The sequence below is a fragment of the Malaclemys terrapin genome, chromosome 3, assembly GCF_027887155.1.
Source record: "Malaclemys terrapin pileata isolate rMalTer1 chromosome 3, rMalTer1.hap1, whole genome shotgun sequence".
NCBI lineage: Eukaryota > Metazoa > Chordata > Testudines > Emydidae > Malaclemys > Malaclemys terrapin.
In genome coordinates, this window is record NC_071507.1 from 73,131,470 (window position 1) to 73,150,241 (window position 18,772).

The following is an 18,772-nucleotide window of genomic DNA, read 5'->3' on the forward strand; positions in this document are numbered from 1 at the left end:
GAACAAAACCACTAACCCAGGAACCTATCCTTGTAACAAACCCCGATGCCAACTCTGTCCACATATCTATTCAAGTGACATCATCATAGGACCTAATCACATCAGCCATACCATCAGGGGCTCGTTCACCTGCACATCTACCAATGTGATCTATGCCATCATGTGCCAGCAATGCCCCTCTGCCATGTACATTGGCCAAACCGGACAGTCTCTACGCAAAAGAATTAATGGACACAAATCTGACATCAGGAATCAAAATACTCAAAAACCAGTGGGAGAACACTTTAACCTGTCTGGTCATTCAGTGACAGACCTGCGGGTGGCTATATTACAACAGAAAAACTTCAAAAACAGACTCCAAAGAGAGACTACAGAGCTAGAATTGATATGCAAACTAGACACAATCAACTCCGGTTTGAATAAGGACTGGGAATGGCTGAGCCATTACAAACGTTGACTATCTCCCCTTGTAAGTACTCTCACACTTCTTATCACACTGTCTGTACTCGGCTAGCTTGATTATCACTTCAAAAGTTTTTTTTTTTTTTCTCTTAATTAATTGGCCTCTCAGAGTTAGTAAGACAACTCCCACCTGTTTATGCTCTCTCTGTATGTGTGTATATATATCTCCTCATTATATGTTCCATTCTATATGCATCCGAAGAAGTGGGCTGTAGTCCACGAAAGCTTATGCTCTAATAAATTTGTTAGTCTCTAAGGTGCCTCAGAGATTGTACGCTATACCCAGGCCAATAGCCTACGGCAGTTCCCCTTCAAAGTCTTTAAGGAAATGCGCAGATACACTATCTTTTCATATTCACTTTGCTTTGGAAAAGAAAAACAGATGTAATATTGTCAGAATGAAATACTTAATCTTTCTTTCTTCACAGAACTATTTAGAGTCCTGTAACGTCTCCTATGACTTGTGAATCTTAAAAACAAAACAAAACCGCTGTTTCTACAATCTGTTGTTTTATGTGAAAGGACTAAACTTTGACATTAGTGATCCTAAAAAGATTCAGAGTTCAGGTTTGATTCAGCCAAGCAGCAGAACCCTCTTGGGTGGGAAACCTGAACTGCAAGCCTGGAGAATTAATGAGATTTTGGGAATTCCCACAGTAGATAAACTTCAGGAATAAAACACTTTCACTATCCTTGTACCTCCTGTTTTGCTCCAGACTAGAAAACGATAATGAAAATACTCTTAGGGGTTGATCTTATAGTGTCTCTGTGTAGCATGCATCTAAATACAAGGAAGAACTGAGTGGCAGAAAAAGGAGTTCCCGAGATGCTAATTCTGCATCAGACTGCTGCTACACTACCCCAAAGTAACTCATTCCTAGTGTCAGATATAGAACCTAAGAGAAAAGAATACTAAACTAAGAGAGGAACTTAAATGAAGCAGCACCTGGTATTAAGAGAATTGTGCTGAAATCTATGTCCACATGCCTGACATCCACCCACAAACTTTTTGTGTTGTTTTTGTTTTTTAAATCTGTGGTCTTGTGACTAAGGGAGCAGCTGCACAGGGAGCTAGAGACTTCCTACTATTCAGCATGGTTCATAACTAGTACTTTTGCTTACAACGTGTGTTACCAAAAATGGCCTCCACTCACATTGATAATGGAACAGAACAACCTTGTGTAATCAGTCAGGTTTTAGATTATGGAGGCCTTCATCTAATAGTATCAGAACCACAAAAGAGGAAGCTTGGTTCAAATTCAGTTATAAAATGGGTGATGGTTGAGGCAAACGTTCTCATTTTTGACAAGCATTCACCCCATTCCTGGCAAAAATTACCAACCATGTGTAGATCCTTCAAAGACAACGGAAAAATACAGAAAAGGAAGAAAAACACATCTTACTTTGCCTGATTAGGTATAGGGGTGCTGAAAATAAAGTCCCCGAATGCAACATCACAGCATTAGAAACGGTGGGAGTCATGCTGATACCATTGCCTTACTAATGGCAGTATCATCACCTACCGGCCTAAAATGCCTAAAACCAGTGTCTAAAATTAACTAGTGATTCATTATTTTCTATACAACAGGCGTAACATGTTTTTAGGTTTAGTAGTCCTCAGTCCCCCAGATCAACAAACTACTAGTTAGAATCATAATCTCTCTAAACAGAACTGTTAGATGTAGTACTCGTATATCATGTTCTATACTGTTTCACTGGAGTCTAAAAACCTCCGTCCCGCTGAGCTGTTATTACTCCACAGCATGACTAAGGGAAGCAAAGATGACAGGAGCACAAAAGATACAGGCAGTACTCCTGCCTTTCCATATTTCTTACTGAATGAATGAGACACTGCCTGTATATGCCTTTCTTGAATGTTGCTTTACTTAGCAGTGCAAGGGAAAGTGGGTGAAATTGTGTAGATAAGTGACACAAGAATGCCTGTTCAGTCTGTTACATACTTTGTAAAATCTATTTGATTTAACTTAACATGATAATGTTTAAAGTAGGGCTGTTGATTAATCACAGTTAACTCAAGCAATTAACTAAAAAAAAGTAATCACAATTTAAAAAATTAAATCGCAATTAATTGCACTGTTAAACAATAGAATACCAATTGAAATTTATTAAATATTTTTGATGTTTTTCTACATTTTGAAATATATTGATTTCAATTACAACATAGAATACAAAGTGTACAGTGCTCAATTTATATTATTTTATTACAAATATCTGTACTGTAAAAATGTTAAACAAAATAATTAATATTTTTAAGTGATCCCCTACAAGTACTGTAGTGCAAACTTTTTATCATGGAAGTGTAACTTACAAATTTAGATTTTTTTTTGGTTACATAACTGCACTAAAAAACAAAACAATGTAAAACTTTAGAGGCTACAAGTCCACTCAGTCCTACTTCTTCTTCAGCCAATCACTAAGACAAACATTTTTGTTTACATTTACTGGAGATATTGCTGCCTGCTTCTTATTTACAATGTCACCTGAAAGTGAGAACAGGCATTTGCATGGCACTTTTGTAGCTGGCATTACAAGGTATTTACATGCCAGATATGCTAAACATTTGTATGCCCCTTCATGCTTCGGCCACCATTCCAGAGGACATTCTTCCATGCTGATGATGCTCATTAAAAAAAATGTGTTAATTAAACTTGTTACTGAGTTCCTTGGGGGAGAATTGTATGTCTCCTATTCTGTTTCACCTGCATTCTGCCATATTTTTCATGTTATAGTAGTCTCAGATGATGACTCAGCATGTTTGTTTTAAGACCTCTTACACAGCAGATTTGACAAAACGCAAAGAAGGTGCCAATGTGAAATTTCTAAAAGTAGCTACAGCACTTGACCCAAGGTTTAAGAATCTGAAGTGCCACCCAAAATCTGAGAGGGACGAGGTGTGGAGCATGGTTCAAGAAGTCTTAAAAGAGCAACACTCTGATGCAAAATCTACAGAACCCAAACCACCAAAAAAAATCAACCTTCTTCTGGTGGCATCTGACTCAGATGATGAAAATGAACATGGGTTGGTCTGCTCTGCTTTGGATCATTATTGAGCAGAAGTCGTTATCAGCTTGGATGCATGTTCTCTGGAATGGTAGTTAAAGCATGAAGGGTGTGACATTCTATCCTTGGGGGAGCATACTGTAACCCCCATATTCCTCATTTTCATGTATTCGTGATCTTACATATAAAACATGCTGTGTAAGCTATCGGGGAAAAGTCATGATCTGCTGAAAGTCATTTCTCTATCCATATATGTATATCATTAATGCATATGAAGTTAGGAGAATTGTGTTGTATGGTGGTCACTAAAACATGCTGTAAGTTGGGGGAATCAGCCAGATATTAGCTCCCCAGAGGCAACAGCAAGGAAAGCAACCAATGCCTGGGTGGGGTGTCAAACAACCCATCAACAGCCATTGTCCAGCAAGGGAGCTACAATGCAATGACTCACCTGCATGAGGCCACACCAGGGGAATTGCTCAACCTTGCTTGGAGAGACTCAGTAATGCTCACCTGTCTCTGAAAGGGGTCGGGGGCAAAGACAAGAGGGAGGAAAGGAAATGATAAAAGGAAGAGACGATGGCCACGCTCTTCCTCTCTCTTCCATCTACACCTACAGACACCACACCAAGCGACTGAAGCGCTGATCAAAGAGGAGAGCCTGGTTGAAGAGCAACCAGCCAGCCTGTGGTGAGAAGCAGCTAAGTCTGTAAGGGCACTGAAAGTGTTAAGATCAGCTTAGAAAGTGTTTTGCTTTTATTTCATTTGACCAAATCTGACTTGTTATGCTTTGACTTATAATCACTTAAAATTTATCTTTATAGTTAATAAATCTGTTTATTCTTTCTGAAGCAATGTGTTTGGTTTGAAGTGTGTCAGAGGCTTCCCTTGGGATAACAAGTCTCGTACATACCAATTTCTTTGTTAAATTGATGAAATCATGTAAGCTTGCAGCATCCAGCAGGCATAACTGGACACTGCAAGACGGAGGTTCCTAGGGTTGTGTCTTGGACCAGAGATATTGGCTAGTGTCATTCAGTTGCAAGTAGCTGGGAGCAGCTTACATGCCAGAGGCTGTGCATGGAGTCCAGGAGTGGGGGTTCTCACAGCAGAGCAGGGTAAGGCTGGCTCCCAGAGTCAAGGATTGGAGTGACCTAGCAGATCACGGGTCCAGATAATACCAGAGGGGAACATCACAAAGGGACATATGAATCTTTAGCGCATCTGACACATAAATATGTTGTGAATGCCTGTTCTCACTTTCAGGTGACATTGTAAACAGGAAGCGGGCAGCATTGTCTCCTGCAAATTGTAACCAAACTTGTTTGTCTGAGTGACTGGCTGAACGTAGGACTGAGTGGACTTGTAGGCTCTAAAGTTTTACATTGTTTTGTTTTTGAATGCAGTTATTTTTTATTCATAATTCTACATTTGTAAGTTCCACTTTCATGATAGAGATTGCACTACAGTACTTGTATTCAGTGAATTGAAAATTATTTCTTTTGTTTTTTATAGTGCAAATATTTTGAATCAAAAATAAATATTAAGTGAACACTGTACACTTTGTATTTTGTGTTGTAATTGAAATTGATACATTTGAAATTGTAGAAAACATCCAAAATATTTAAATAGATGGTATTCTATTATTGTTTAACAGTGCGATTAATCATGTGATTAATAGATTTTAATTTTTTAAATCGTGTGATTAATCATGACTAATTATTTTAATCACATGACAGCCCTAGTTTAAAGACATTTCTCTTAATATTGAGCTAGGTTCTTTTATTAACAATATCCAGGGACTGAGTCTACCAGTTGGTAAAGCTCAAGGAGATTCAGTTGAAGTAAGTATCCAGAAGTTTGAATATGAAACAAAAACTTTAGCAGTCTCTCCCTCCTATCAGCCCTCTGATCCAAACTGTACTAATTTACCATCTTAAATAATTGGTCCCATCTCTATTCCTTGTTTAAAAAGGACCCTCATGTCTGATACCCTCAATTGTATGTTCACAGCAAATTAACTGCTAGTTGGGGGTTTCCTTGTTACTTGCAAAAAGAATGAGGAGTACTTGTGGCTAAGGTGCATAACTTTGGAAGTCCCTAAACATGAAAGCAAATGACTGGATTGCAGGGAGAAAGCAGCAAACGTAGGGGACTTATCTGAAACTACAAAAATGTCAGGTTTGCCGCTACAGGCAAAGTGAACAGGGGTATACATCACAATCACAAATTGGTGGACACAATCACCACAGCTGACAATCTTGTTGGCCATTTCAAAAGAAGCCAAAGTCTGAATGAAGTTATAAACTGAATTACCTTCTCAGCTGTCAAGCTACTCTTTCCATCTGTATTTTCCAAATATGAACAGAAGGTAGTAAATAGTAAAGAACTCTATTGTACACAGCTTTGTAAGACAATAGATTTCAGAACCCTGAAGTCTACACTACTCATTAGCATTGTACTGCCCTAGTACTTTCTTCTAAGAAGTTTAAAATCTTAAATAAAAACAATACCTATCATTAGCATATGGACATAGGAAATGCCACACTGGATAAGACCAATAGTCCATATAATCTGGTATCTTGGCTCCAAGAATTACGAGCACCATATGCTGGTAGGACTATGTATAAACTTTGTACTGGACTAATTCAGTAACTTTCTCATGGGAAAAGTTTCTAACACTTAGACTGTTAGTGTTTGACTTATGTAATGAAACATGATGATAGTTGACACATATCATTGCTCTCTGATTAGTATTCACACATTTCTGAATAGTCAGTCTATTATAGTATGTATTATTTTCCTCCCTGCATAATACAGTATATGTCAAATGAGAACATTTTGAAACAGTGATGAACATAAAATATCCAATACTTCAGACTCTCATCCATATCTTGCTGGTCTGAAAATTGGACTGAAAATCCGATAACAAGATTTGGTAATATTTCTAAAGCTTCCCAGTTCCAGCTGTGTCTAATACCATGAGAAAGGCCTCTGTCTCACCTGGTATTTCCATGAACAAAACCTCTAATACAAAAGACTAACTGACATTTTTCAACCACAGCATATGTTTGGTTCAAGGTTTGGGTGACTCTCCTTTTACCTGACCAGGTTCATCTATCCTAACGTGGCAGATTTTATTTGCTATGAGGTTAGCACAGTAAAACTGAACACAATCAAAGAGCCCATATTGATCCAGGGCCACTTACACAGTCTGAAGAGATACAGAATGGAAAAGATGTTTCAGTGAATAAGAAATATGTGATGAGTGTGTGTACTTTCTGTTTAAGTGACACTCTGGAGATGTAAGGTTTAACCACTGTTTTCCCAGCACCTCCAGTGTCTTCATGTAACAGTTACAACTACCATCTGTAACTTTAAGGATAGCTAAGAATTTAATGAAGGGGAATGAATCTGGCATCATCTGAAAGACAAACTCTGCCACAAATAGAACAAGCTCTCAGTTTTCTTTTATTTATTTTTTTGGTATTGTTAAGACTTACACTAAGAACTGCTCAGGCTTCAAGGGCTTTCATAGACAGCTCCTTGTTTGGAGTTTTAAGGACAGTAAAACATGACTCACAGATTGACTGAAAGCCTGGCTTTAGTTTACATCTGGTTTAGGTTTAGGAGTCTGCATGCCGCACAGTTTCAGTAATTAACCCCTTCAGTGATGGCTGCACAAGCTGCTGGAGTATGTTGATGCAGAGTTGATGATTTATAAGCAAAAGCAATATTTTAATTTTTTTTTTAGAATGCTCTATATGCTTCTGAATAACTGGAACTGAGTGACTGCCTGAAGCACAGATGTGTTGGTATATTTTAACTAATATTTATCTTGACAGATTTGGCATTTATTAATAAAAAAAGCAGAAAGCATCTTTTCTGCAAATGAGCATGTTAATATTTCACATCTGGCTCTGTATCTCATCACACTGCCTCACAGATAGAAAACTGTAAAAATATTTAATCATTTTTAAAGTCTTAACATTTGTAGAAATTTTAATTTATGTGACTGCAAGACTTAAATATTGAGTCTAAAAATGATGACACATTGATGAATTTATTAAAAAAAATTATGAGATCGTGCTACAAAATATATTTAGAACAGATAGCAAGAGGAGTATTGCAGAGTCAATGAATTCAGCCCACTCAGAGTTGAGGAATTTCTCATATAGCTTACTCTATTCCACTTCCCCAAAAAGTGGGAATACAAGCATAGAAGCACATTTACGCCTGGTTTGGGAGAGGGGTAGCAAATCATTGAGTGACCTGTGTGGCTGCTCCCTTGATCAGCACTAATCTGATGCCAAGCATCATGTGCAAATGGTTGGGAGGATAGTTGAAGGTGGATATAGGCTGAAAATGGGGACAAATAGGGATTTGCAGGAATGAGGATGACGTTCAAGTACAGATGAGGGTGATGTGCTTTTGGACATTAACCTGTGAGTACATGATATTACCGCCCTTTTGACCTAATTCATTACCACTCGGGAATGGTGCTTGCTTTGCAAATTGTGAATTTGGCTCTCCATGGGTCAAGTCATAGACACAAGAGCAGAGGCTTATAGTTCCAGGTGAAAGCAGAAGAAAATGGTAGATGTGGTAAGTCAGGAATATTTGTATACCTCTCAGGGTTGCTGAAGCTTGTTTGGAAAGTACTTTGAAAATATGACATTCTCCACAAGTGCTAAGTATTCTTATAAACATTTTTCAGTCACATAATTCAGAGATGGGAAAGACTGATTGGGTAATCCCCCTGCAGATGCACGATTATTCAGTGAATCGTAAGTACTCAGAATACATACAAAATAGCACTAAAAAGCATATTGTTTAAGTCGCCACAATTACCTTGTTAATTTGTAATGTCAATGGTTGTCAATTGAATATGGTAATAGTACTACCACATCATGACACGCAAACAAACTCTGGCAGAGTCAAGATTTTAGATCAGTCTGTTCATACTATACTTGGTGGGGTGCTTTTAAATTTTTACTAGTTAGGCAGAAAATAAATCTAACCCCCTAGTGTTTTTAATTCTATTTCACTGGAACTTTAGTGGAAGTTGTGCAATAGATTACAACTGATTAATTTTATGCTTGTGAACTAATTTACTATTGTAGAGCTCCCATGACAACATATTCCAAGAGCCATTTCCAGATGGTTTAAACTCACCATAAGATGTGCTTCACAAACACTGTACTACTTATTACCTTTTTAGCATTTTACCTCTTCCCTATCCTGAATCCAAGTCCAGTTTTCTACATTCTCTTCCTAGCCTTCCTCTCCCCCAACCAACACTCTAATGGCTAGAATTTGGTGTAGTTGCTGATGAGTACTGTACCTCAGATGCCAGGTATCAATGGAGACCCAGCCCCCTTTTACTTCCAGTGAAAGTCTTTGATTCACCTAAAAGGTAGCTTTCAAAATCCATGTAGTAATGGAAACAAAAATACCTTTTTACATCTAGAAAATTACTTTGATAATCCAAAATAGTAGATACGTACGATGCAGAAACCTTTGAATCAAAAATCTTCTTCCATTGTTTCTGTGACCCTAGCTGCCTGACTTTCTTTACATGGTCAGTTGATTTAAGTCATGTGGTAAGTGCTAAAATTTCTCTTGTGGAATGACATAAGAACAGAAGTCATTACTTGGCATGACTGCATGAAGGAGGGCTGCTGACAGCCAGGAGAGATCAAAAGCAGATCAGGTTGCTTAACAAACTATATGTCACTGAATTCAGAAAGGCTAAATTGAGAATCCTGGAGAGCTGAGAAATCTGGGGGCAATTGATGGAGCCAAACTCAGTAGGTATATTAATAAAACACCTAGCTGTTCTTCAGTCTCTTGTTTATTAAAATGTCTAGTACATAACACATTAACCCCCACCATATATTCTTTTTTAAACAAGAACAGCAGAAATAAACTGCCTGTGAGTTTAATAATGTATAGTTTACACTGTAATTTGTGTACATCTTTAATTCCTTATTTTTTTACCATTTTGTAACTGAAATCTCTGTTCCAAGCAAGAAGGCGGTAGGCACCCAACTTACTTTTCTGAAAATCTTTTAGATTGAAGCTTTTAGACTAATTAAACTCTTGGAAGAGGTTTTGTTCACTAATATTTGCAAACTGCAAGGCATACAATTCATAAACTTAAACACAGACAAAAGCCTATGCAGTCATAATGGGAAAAGTATAAAGATATGGAAATCACAAGTGTTTTTTTCCCCTTGAAGGAAATCAAAAAACCTACCCCTTTGATACAAGCAAGCATCCAAGCTTATCACTGTGAATTAGCATTACACAGAAATCATTTAAAAAAATCAAAGATGATTTAAGTCTGCATGTCTCCATGTGTGTTACTTACATATTTAGATTGGAAAATATAGCAATTGCTGAAATCAGTTGCTAGACTTATGGTTACAAATGTTTCCATTATAAGCCTTCATTACAATCTCGTTCTGAAACAAACTTACTGGACTGAGGTTTCCCATGACTGGTCTCTATTCAAAAAGGTAAATTTTTTCTTCTGTGATTTTTTTTTTTAAATATTGGGAGGGTAGGAAAAAAGCCCATTGTAATAAAATTTTAACACTTTTTGAATAGGGACACTGTATTTTTGAAAAGTGAAATGGACGTAGTCCTGATTGACTGGTGCCTTTGTTTGAATTGAAAACAGTCTTTGTTGTACCAAAGTTATGAGTGATTGAATGTTTCTGACTTGCATTTATAAAAAATATAAATTAAAGGTGAAATTCTGACCCTACTGAAGTCAATAGGAGATTTGCCATTGACTGCAATGGGATCAGAATTTCACTGTGAGTCTACAACCTTGCATTTAAACATGAATGCACGTGCACAGCTAGTTACGGGTCTAATATTTCTAGGTATTGAACGTCTCTTGAGTTTTGTCAGCTATCACTGATGTGAAATGGAGAGAAGTACTGTGTCAGGAGATGGTCTTCACCTTGCAGATTCAAGCCCTAAGTGTTCAGCTATTTAAGTAGGAACTTGCTAGTTTAAGGAATGTATAAGGTCCATTGGAAAATCAACAATGCTTGAATAAAGCATGAGCTAAATAAATTGTTCTAAGAAAGGCAATTGAAGCCAGGTTCATTTTCTCTCTTTTTCAGTTAAAAGTTATATTACATTTTAAAAATAGCATTTGTGCATGGTTAACTTTGCCCCACTGTAAACCTTAAATGCACTACTTTATTCCAGATAATGCATAAAGTGTCCAAGGTGGTGAGCTTAACTTAGCTAGAGCAACTTTAACTGTTGGAATTTCCTGATTTGTGAGTGCTTGAACTTGTAATTTTAATGTTGTATTAACACTAGTTTTTGCACTTAGGTTGACATTCTTCCATGGTGTGAAGGGCCAGCATAAGACATTCTGCACCATTCAAGACCTGCAGTAAAGCTGTGAAGGACTGTGGATTGGCTTTGAGTGGGTTCCTCTATATAGGACCTGGAAGAGCTCCCTACACTGTGCCCAAATTGGCTATTGCTAAGATAAGTGTACAGGAGAGATCATGGAACATGTAGTTACATGGATTCAGTAGCCCTAACAAACTGAGCAGTCACTATTCCAATTTAGGGGCTGAAGCAATGGCACTAGAGGGATCAAGCTGCAGCACCATGGTAGGTTGAGGAGGAAATAGATTTTCCATCCCCATATAACCCCTGCTTAATTCCCCCCACAAAGCCCAATAACTCCATATGGATGGGGCAAATTTTACTCTTAATGGAAAGATATTTCAGCTTTTGTCAATTTCTTATGGCAACATATGAGGAATTATGGCCTCAATCCATGAAAGTACTTAAACCTGCGCCTAACTTCAAGAACCATTCTGAATCAGCATCTAAATGCCTCCATTCTCAGGTATTGAGATCAGACAATATCCACCAGATAATCATTTGAAAACTGCAAAAGCTACTGTACGAACTCACTTCACATGGCTGAACTGGGGGCAGGGGTTGTCTCCAGGTTACCTGGGGCAGCTAGTTTATGCTGCTTCATCTTTACTCCTCAGCAGTACTCAGCACTGCATCTGAACATCTTCCTGACATGCAATTCATTTTAAAATCTTGATAACATGGCTATAACATATGCTGATCACTCGCTATAAAAACATCAACCACTAGAGTTAATCAAGTCAAGGATACAAAGGCAAAACATAGGAGTTAAGATCTACCTTTCATAACATATTTTACATATCATCAAGTTTCCAGAAATTATACAACAAGTGAAATAGAACTATATGTTTTTGACATATCTGTAGTCTGATCTAGTTACAGTACCTCGCAAATCTTTTTTTAGTTTGCGAAGATCTTTTTGAAAGTCTTCAAATTTCATTTGTGAAGCCTGAAAGAGGTCCTGTGGCTCGGGAAGAGGAAAGATGCATTGCTCTTTTCCAGCGTCCTGACAAAAATATAAATGAACATTTACTTTACCTTATTTTTAAAGGTATAAATTTTAAAATTTTAAATGACTAGCACTTAGTAAAATTTTACTTATTAAAACAAGTAGTGGACAGTTATCACACATTATGAACAACAACATACAGATTAAAGTAATCTTAACCAATATAAGGTAATACAAGTTTTAATAATTAGTTTATTTAATTTTATTTAAATTTGCAAAGATAACTCACTCACCTCATCAAAATTACGCAAATAATATGAGACAATATATGATAGAAGACTTCTGCTATTATCCTGTAGAAAAAACAAAATAATAAAGTTAAATTTTATTATGTTGCTAAGTCATATTTAAAGTATACTAGAGTCTATTAACTTTTTTTTTTAAAGCTACAATTAAAGCACCTTTATCCTAGAAAAGCAAGGGAATTCTGCATGGAAGCTAATATTCCTTACTGAATTATGCTGTTAAAAGCAAAACAAACCCTTAAGTTCTTTGCTGAATAGGGATGGACTTAAGGAAGTGCTTAAAGGAAAAAAGGTTCTTAACTACTCTGCTGAGTTGGGGCCTTAAATGAAATAAAATATTTCATTCTCTGCCCACAGACATACCATCACAGTTATACTCAGGTCATATTTTCAAGCTTTTCTTCACAACCATGAAGACCTGAAACTTACTTTGCTTTCTCAAATGAAAGCTGAGTTTCTGATATAATCAGCTCACTCCAGGAGTCAGTGCCATAACTATGGGTGTAGAGTGCCTTTGCCTTGCTTACCATCTTCACCCAAATGGCTATGCTAGGCAGCTTTAATAATAGGATACTTACCATCATACCATTTCTTTCATGAAACTGTTCCACAGCCCAATGACTCTCTGTGTTGTATATATACAGGCCTGACATATTCATATGATGAATCTTGGGTCATCCAATTTATCAGTATAGGAAACATCACATTTTAGATATTAGAGCTCCTGGTATTAGGTATTTTATATGGTAACTATAACACCTACTCAGTCATTTTTCTCCATTTTCTCTCTCCCAAATACTCCAAAATCAGTATTTACTGGAACTGTTTTTGTTACAACAGTTTCCACTTCTGAAACATATATGATTTTAAAGAGTAAAATTAATTATATCGAAGAAAACACTCAAATATGCAGCAAATGGAGATTCAAATATACACATTCAGGAAGTAAGACAATTTCTAATGTAAGACACTGATTTGTTCATCAGTTTAATAGCCATAGAGAAGGCAGATTCCTTTCCAAATGGTTCTACAAATGAATTCACTCTATAAGTGTAATCAAAGTTGTATCCACTGATAAATATTTCTATCTGATACTAGCTTTAACTTTATATGAGGTATTGAAAACACTTATTAAGAAAAGAGCGATAAAGCAGCACTCTGTTCATAAAGAATGGAATATTGACCTACACTGCTCTTAACATCTTTCAGCTTTGGAAGAATGTCCAATCCAAACCCATCTGCTTGTCCCCGTGTCCTGTTTCCACCATTCATGTAATTTCCAAATGCGAGAACCAAACCCAGAACCTGCATAACTCCTGACCCACTTTTCAATGTCTGTAAAACAAGATATATATATATATATAAAATCTCAGTTAAACTCCTTAACAAGTTAAAGAAAAAAAGTAAGTATGGATATCAGTAATTAACAGAATAGTTATAAGCTTTAGATTGCCGTTTGATGTTGCATTTTACATTGTAGCTATAATTTTGGAGAACATCACACACTCATATCAGGGACACTCAAATCTAACGCAATAATCACACAACTTGCAGCAAATTAAATTCACTCTAATTTTAGCACACCTGATTACTCTCAAAATGGTATTTGAGGGAAAAATGTAGGTTTCGAGTGACTACATTCTTTATGGATAGGGCCCTAAAAATTCACGGTCCATTTTGGTCCATTTCATGGTCATAGGATTTTAAAAATTCTAAAATTCATGATTTCAGATATTTAAATCGGAAATTTCATGGTGTTGTAACTGTAGGGTCCTGACGCAACTCTGAAGGCAGTGGAGTTCAGAAGTAAGGGTGGCATGGTGCACTGCTGCTGATGGACCGCTGCCTTCAGAGCTGGGCACATGGCCAGCAGGCACCGCTCTTCAGCCACCCAGCTCTGAAGGCAGTGCAGAGTAAGAGTGGCAATACCACAACCCCCTTACAATAACCTTGTGACTCCCCTCCCCCTCCCACAGCCCTCTTTTGTTGGGGACCCCCAGTTTGAGAAACGCTGATCTCCCCCGTGAAATCTGGTCTTGTGTGTACTTTTACTATACTATACAGATTTCACAGGGGAAACCAGATTTCACGATCTGTGCCGCATTTTTCACGGCCGTGAATTTGGTAGGGCCCTATTTATGCAAAAAGAAAGTCTGAGGTATAACAAAAGATTGACCATTCAGGAAGAGGCTACAGTACTTTCTTAGCACACCATGGTATTCCCAAGCAGTGCATTTACTTTGGTCCCTGATCCGGCAATCAGTTCTGCAAAAACAATAAATATGCAGCATATGGCACAACTTGTTGGACTGGGGCCTTAGGGAACACATATCTCTAAGAAGAAGTAGTAATTCTTTTTTTAAAATGCCCATTGTATAAAGATTAAATTTATCCTAAATATTTTAATATTTCTTACAAGCACTAGGTTATGAAAAACGAACTCTGCATTACTTCAACAAAGCTATTGATTTAGTACTAATTTTATAGCAACCTTTTCAAGACACATTACAAACAGCAGATTTGGCATTATTTCTCTTTAATAAGAAGGTTTAAGAAATTTGCATAGTATTAATTTAAGTATGTGACCTTTTATCTGTTGTTAAGGAGACAGCTCATTTAGATCAGATATTCCAGATCTATTGAACAAATACATTCAGAATCAAAGCATGCACTCAAAATGAGCTAAAATGGCATTCTTTTGGAAAGTGCAAGAAGTGAGACAGTAACTATGAAGATGGAAGATTTTGCTTTGGCAAAAGCAGAAGTTACAGTATTCTCTAGAGGCTGATGTGTATTGGCTGCAAACTCATGATGTTATAATTCAGCAGCGAAAGCCAATTTTAAAATTTGCTTTGATCTTGGAGCACAATCATAAAATGTTCCATTCTGCAGGACTGCTATCCCTCAGATTTAATGAGTGCTTAAAGTAAATAAAAGAAAACTTTTGAAATATGAGTACAGCTGAACAAGAAAGATTAAATATCAGAAAATCTAGCTCTACCTTTATACGGACCAGAACCTACCTCACACAGTTTCTGTAGCAATTCAAGTTTGCGATGGATAGAGCAAATGGTTTCTGAAAATGTTGATTGGAACAGGATACAAAATACTCGTTCTGAAAAGTTGGGGATTAGTGAGAGTTCATAAAGAAACCTGGAGGAATGATTAAAGAAAATGATTTAGTTTAGTTAGTGAAGGTTTTTCCACTTCTATTTGTTTCTTCGTAACACTTCTAGTTAGGTTACTAGAGCACATTAAGTTTCCCTAAAGAATGCAGCATATGCATCTCCCAGGAAACTTGTTCTGTTGAAGACAGTGTCCTTACTGTTCAGGTTTGTCCAAAGATTTGGCATTCTCCCTCTCTTTGGATGATTTGCCATGCTTTTCTATTTTTTCCAGTTCATCTGATTGTGCTCTCTGGAAAAAACAAGCAAACAAAAATTAAAAAGTGTTTATTCAAAAGCTAGACAATTAAGCTTTACAAATAATTATGCCCTTGTAACAAATCACGTTTTTTAACTTTACTTTTTAGCATCTGTTCATGGTCAAACTACTTAATTTGTGGAGTGATTTTAAGTGTAAATATGTTTGATTCAAAACAGAACATCTCTGAATTCTTCAAATAACATTATTGACTATTAGTAATCTGCAAAAGATTTATTCATTCAAGTACGCATTGAGACAATACTTTTTCTTCCTGACCTCCTCTCCCTTTTATTTTTCATTTGGCTGTTTATAAAGTCTCCAAGATCAAAGTATTTCCCTTTTAAGTGGTATTTCTCATTCAAAAATCAGTTGGGTTGCATTTGAATGCAATTTGATCTATATCTACATATATTGTACTTTTAACTAAATCAAAGGGGTTCATATTGTTTAGTGTTACTTAACTTTTATTCCAAATTTTGAAAAAGGAATGGAGCAACAAAATGAATTATTGAACAGATTTAAATGCAAGTATCATACAAGCCACAATACACGAATAAACAAGTATGGTATTTTTTCCTGGAGTATAATGAATCCCACTGTATCTTAAAAAATAATCCACTACAATCACATTTAAATCTCATTTTTCTTCTCGACGTTAGTTCCTTGGATGACCCTTTATTAGGGCGTGTGGTCTTTTTTGCAATATTCCTGTTAAGTGGAGACAGATATTTCATAGGTTGCAAATCTTTCTATATTCATTGCAATGCTATAATTAATTTTCCTAACTACATTGTTGCATTATTGGGTGGAATTTTTCTTTTTGGCTTCATGACGATTTTTAATATGTGTTTGTAACTCTTGAAAAAAAGTATAATATACAGGGGAAAGTAGTAAGTTTAACTCCAAAGTACTTATCTTTACCCTAGGAAGAAAAAGTGTCCACATATTAACATATAATATGGGACGTGGAAGAGAACAGGGGAACCAACCAACACTGACACACAGCCATTCTTAGCATCTTCCCCTCCCATGAAGGGCCAAAATCAAAAGACATGCAGGACCTGAGTACCTTAATGTGTCCTGCATTAACAAGTTTGGAAGAAGAACACTGGGACTCTAAATAGATGATTTATAGTGTCACAATTTCGTCAATCAACATGGAGCCAGAAGAATTAGATTAGGGCTGACTTTAATTTTTTAAGAATAATTTCTCATCAGGTGGAGAGTAAAATGTATATATGAGTCAACGGCCAGGTGACTGAAAAGTTATTCCAGATCCATCATTTAGGCCACCTTGTTAAAAAAAAAATCTGCTGTAGAATTTCTTTGCAGACCACTTGACATTGGAGAGATCCAATGCTACATGTCCCAATGCTCCACAACCAGTTGGAATATCAGGGACTGTTCCCATAGGCACAGGATCTGTTCTGTTCAAAACAGTCAGCCTCCTAGTAAGTGTGTCTTTTGAACATGAAGGGTTCCAATGGATAAGATAGTCTCTGCCTGAGCAAAGAGATCCATTGTCTTTTTTCAACAGCAGGTTTGGTTCTTGGCTACCTTTCTGATTACGTACAATACAACAGCAGTATTGTACGTGTGCAGTGTACCCCAACACTTCTGGGAGAGGGGGATAAGGTTTGTCAAGGGTAATTTGACAGCCTTTATCTCCAGGATGTAGACTTTAAGGGTCTACTGTGCAATACCTTGCACTGTGGATTTCCCTACTTGGAAGTCCTCCTTATTTTAGAAAGCAGAATCCATTTGAGTCTTGATGAGGTTTCTCTAACAGTGTTCATTCTTTTTAAGGCTTCAGTCAAGTGATTCCTGACTGATTTGGGAGTGGTAGAGCACATGTAGCTTTCTAGACTGTCACTGTCTACCCCTTCCCCAAGGAGAAGTTGTTGACGGGATCGCTCATGATATTGGGGCCAATGAATCAAGTTTTGACACAAAATAATATCGCTAGGAGGTTCATCAGATGTTTCCATAGCTGTATTAAGGCAATCTGGGCTCGATGCACACTATGGACAGACATACACGCGCGCACACACACACACACGGCTTTTCCATTGCGTCATGACCCTATTTCCCACACTTGGAATGACTGCAGCAGAGGTCCCTACCCTATTATATCAGAACGACAGGGGCAGCAAATGCTCACTCCCCCCCCCTTTTCTCCTCCACAATAGGCAGGAGTGTTTTGCTTCCCCTCAGGGCATCAGGGATGGTATCAGGTGACCCATTCAATAAATATTTAGATCCCAGATGCTAAGGTATATCTGCTTGAATACACCAGGCTTACCACACACTTCTCTTTCTGCCACATCCACAACGCTCTGCTCGAGTGCTGTTGGCAAGAGAACCCAGATCGGTGGGTTTGCAGTTACAGACACAAATAAAAACTCCAAGGGATGGGGATTCTACGACCTCCCTTAGTAACACATTCCAGTACTTAACTATCTTAATAGCTTTTCCTAATATCTAATCTAAATCTCCCTTGTGCAGATTAAGCCCATTACTTTTTTGTCCTACCATCAGTGGACATGGAGAATAACTGATCACGGTCCTCTTAATAACAGCCCTTAATATATTTGAAGATTTATCAGGTCCCAGCTCAGTCTTCTTTCCTCAAGACTATGGATGTCAAGTTTTTTTAACCTTTCCTTCAAGATCAGGTTTTCTACACCTTTTATCATTTTTGTAGCTATCCTCTCGACTCTCTCTGCTTTTTCCACATCTTTCCTAAAGTGTGGTGCCCAGAACTGGATGCAGTATTCTAGCCGAGACCTCACCCCCAGCACAGAATAGAGCTGAACAATTACCTCCCCTGTCTTATATATGCCAGCCTTGTTGATACATCCCAGAGAATATTAGCCTTTTCTGCAACTGATGATATTCAATTTGTGATCCACTAAAATCCGAACATCCCTTTCAGCAGTACTACTGCCTAGCCAGATATTCCCCATTTTGCAGCTGATTTTTTCTTCCTAAGTTTGTATTTTGCACGTGTCTTTATTGAATTTCAGATCAGTTTTCCAATTTGTCAGTCATTTTGAATTCTAATCTTATCCTCCAAAGTACTTGCAAACCATCCCAGCTGGTGTCATCTGCAGATTTTATAAGTATACTTTCCACTCCATTGTCCAAGTCATTTATGGAAATAATTAATAGTATTGGGGCCAGGACA

The 18,772-nt window shown here is 37.2% G+C and overlaps 1 protein-coding gene across 1 annotated transcript in view; it reads right to left on the minus strand.

Annotated features, from left to right (window-relative positions):
• Positions 1-18,772, minus strand: part of FMN2 (formin 2) — a 231,279-nt gene that overhangs the window by 67,583 nt on the left and 144,924 nt on the right. Inside the window, exons 9-13 of the mRNA XM_054021267.1 lie at positions 15,485-15,576; positions 15,183-15,312; positions 13,348-13,494; positions 12,148-12,207; positions 11,791-11,911 (exon numbers count right to left, since the gene is read on the minus strand). Of these exons, the coding sequence (XP_053877242.1) occupies positions 11,791-11,911; positions 12,148-12,207; positions 13,348-13,494; positions 15,183-15,312; positions 15,485-15,576 (550 nt within the window). The remainder of the gene's footprint in view (positions 1-11,790; positions 11,912-12,147; positions 12,208-13,347; positions 13,495-15,182; positions 15,313-15,484; positions 15,577-18,772) is intronic.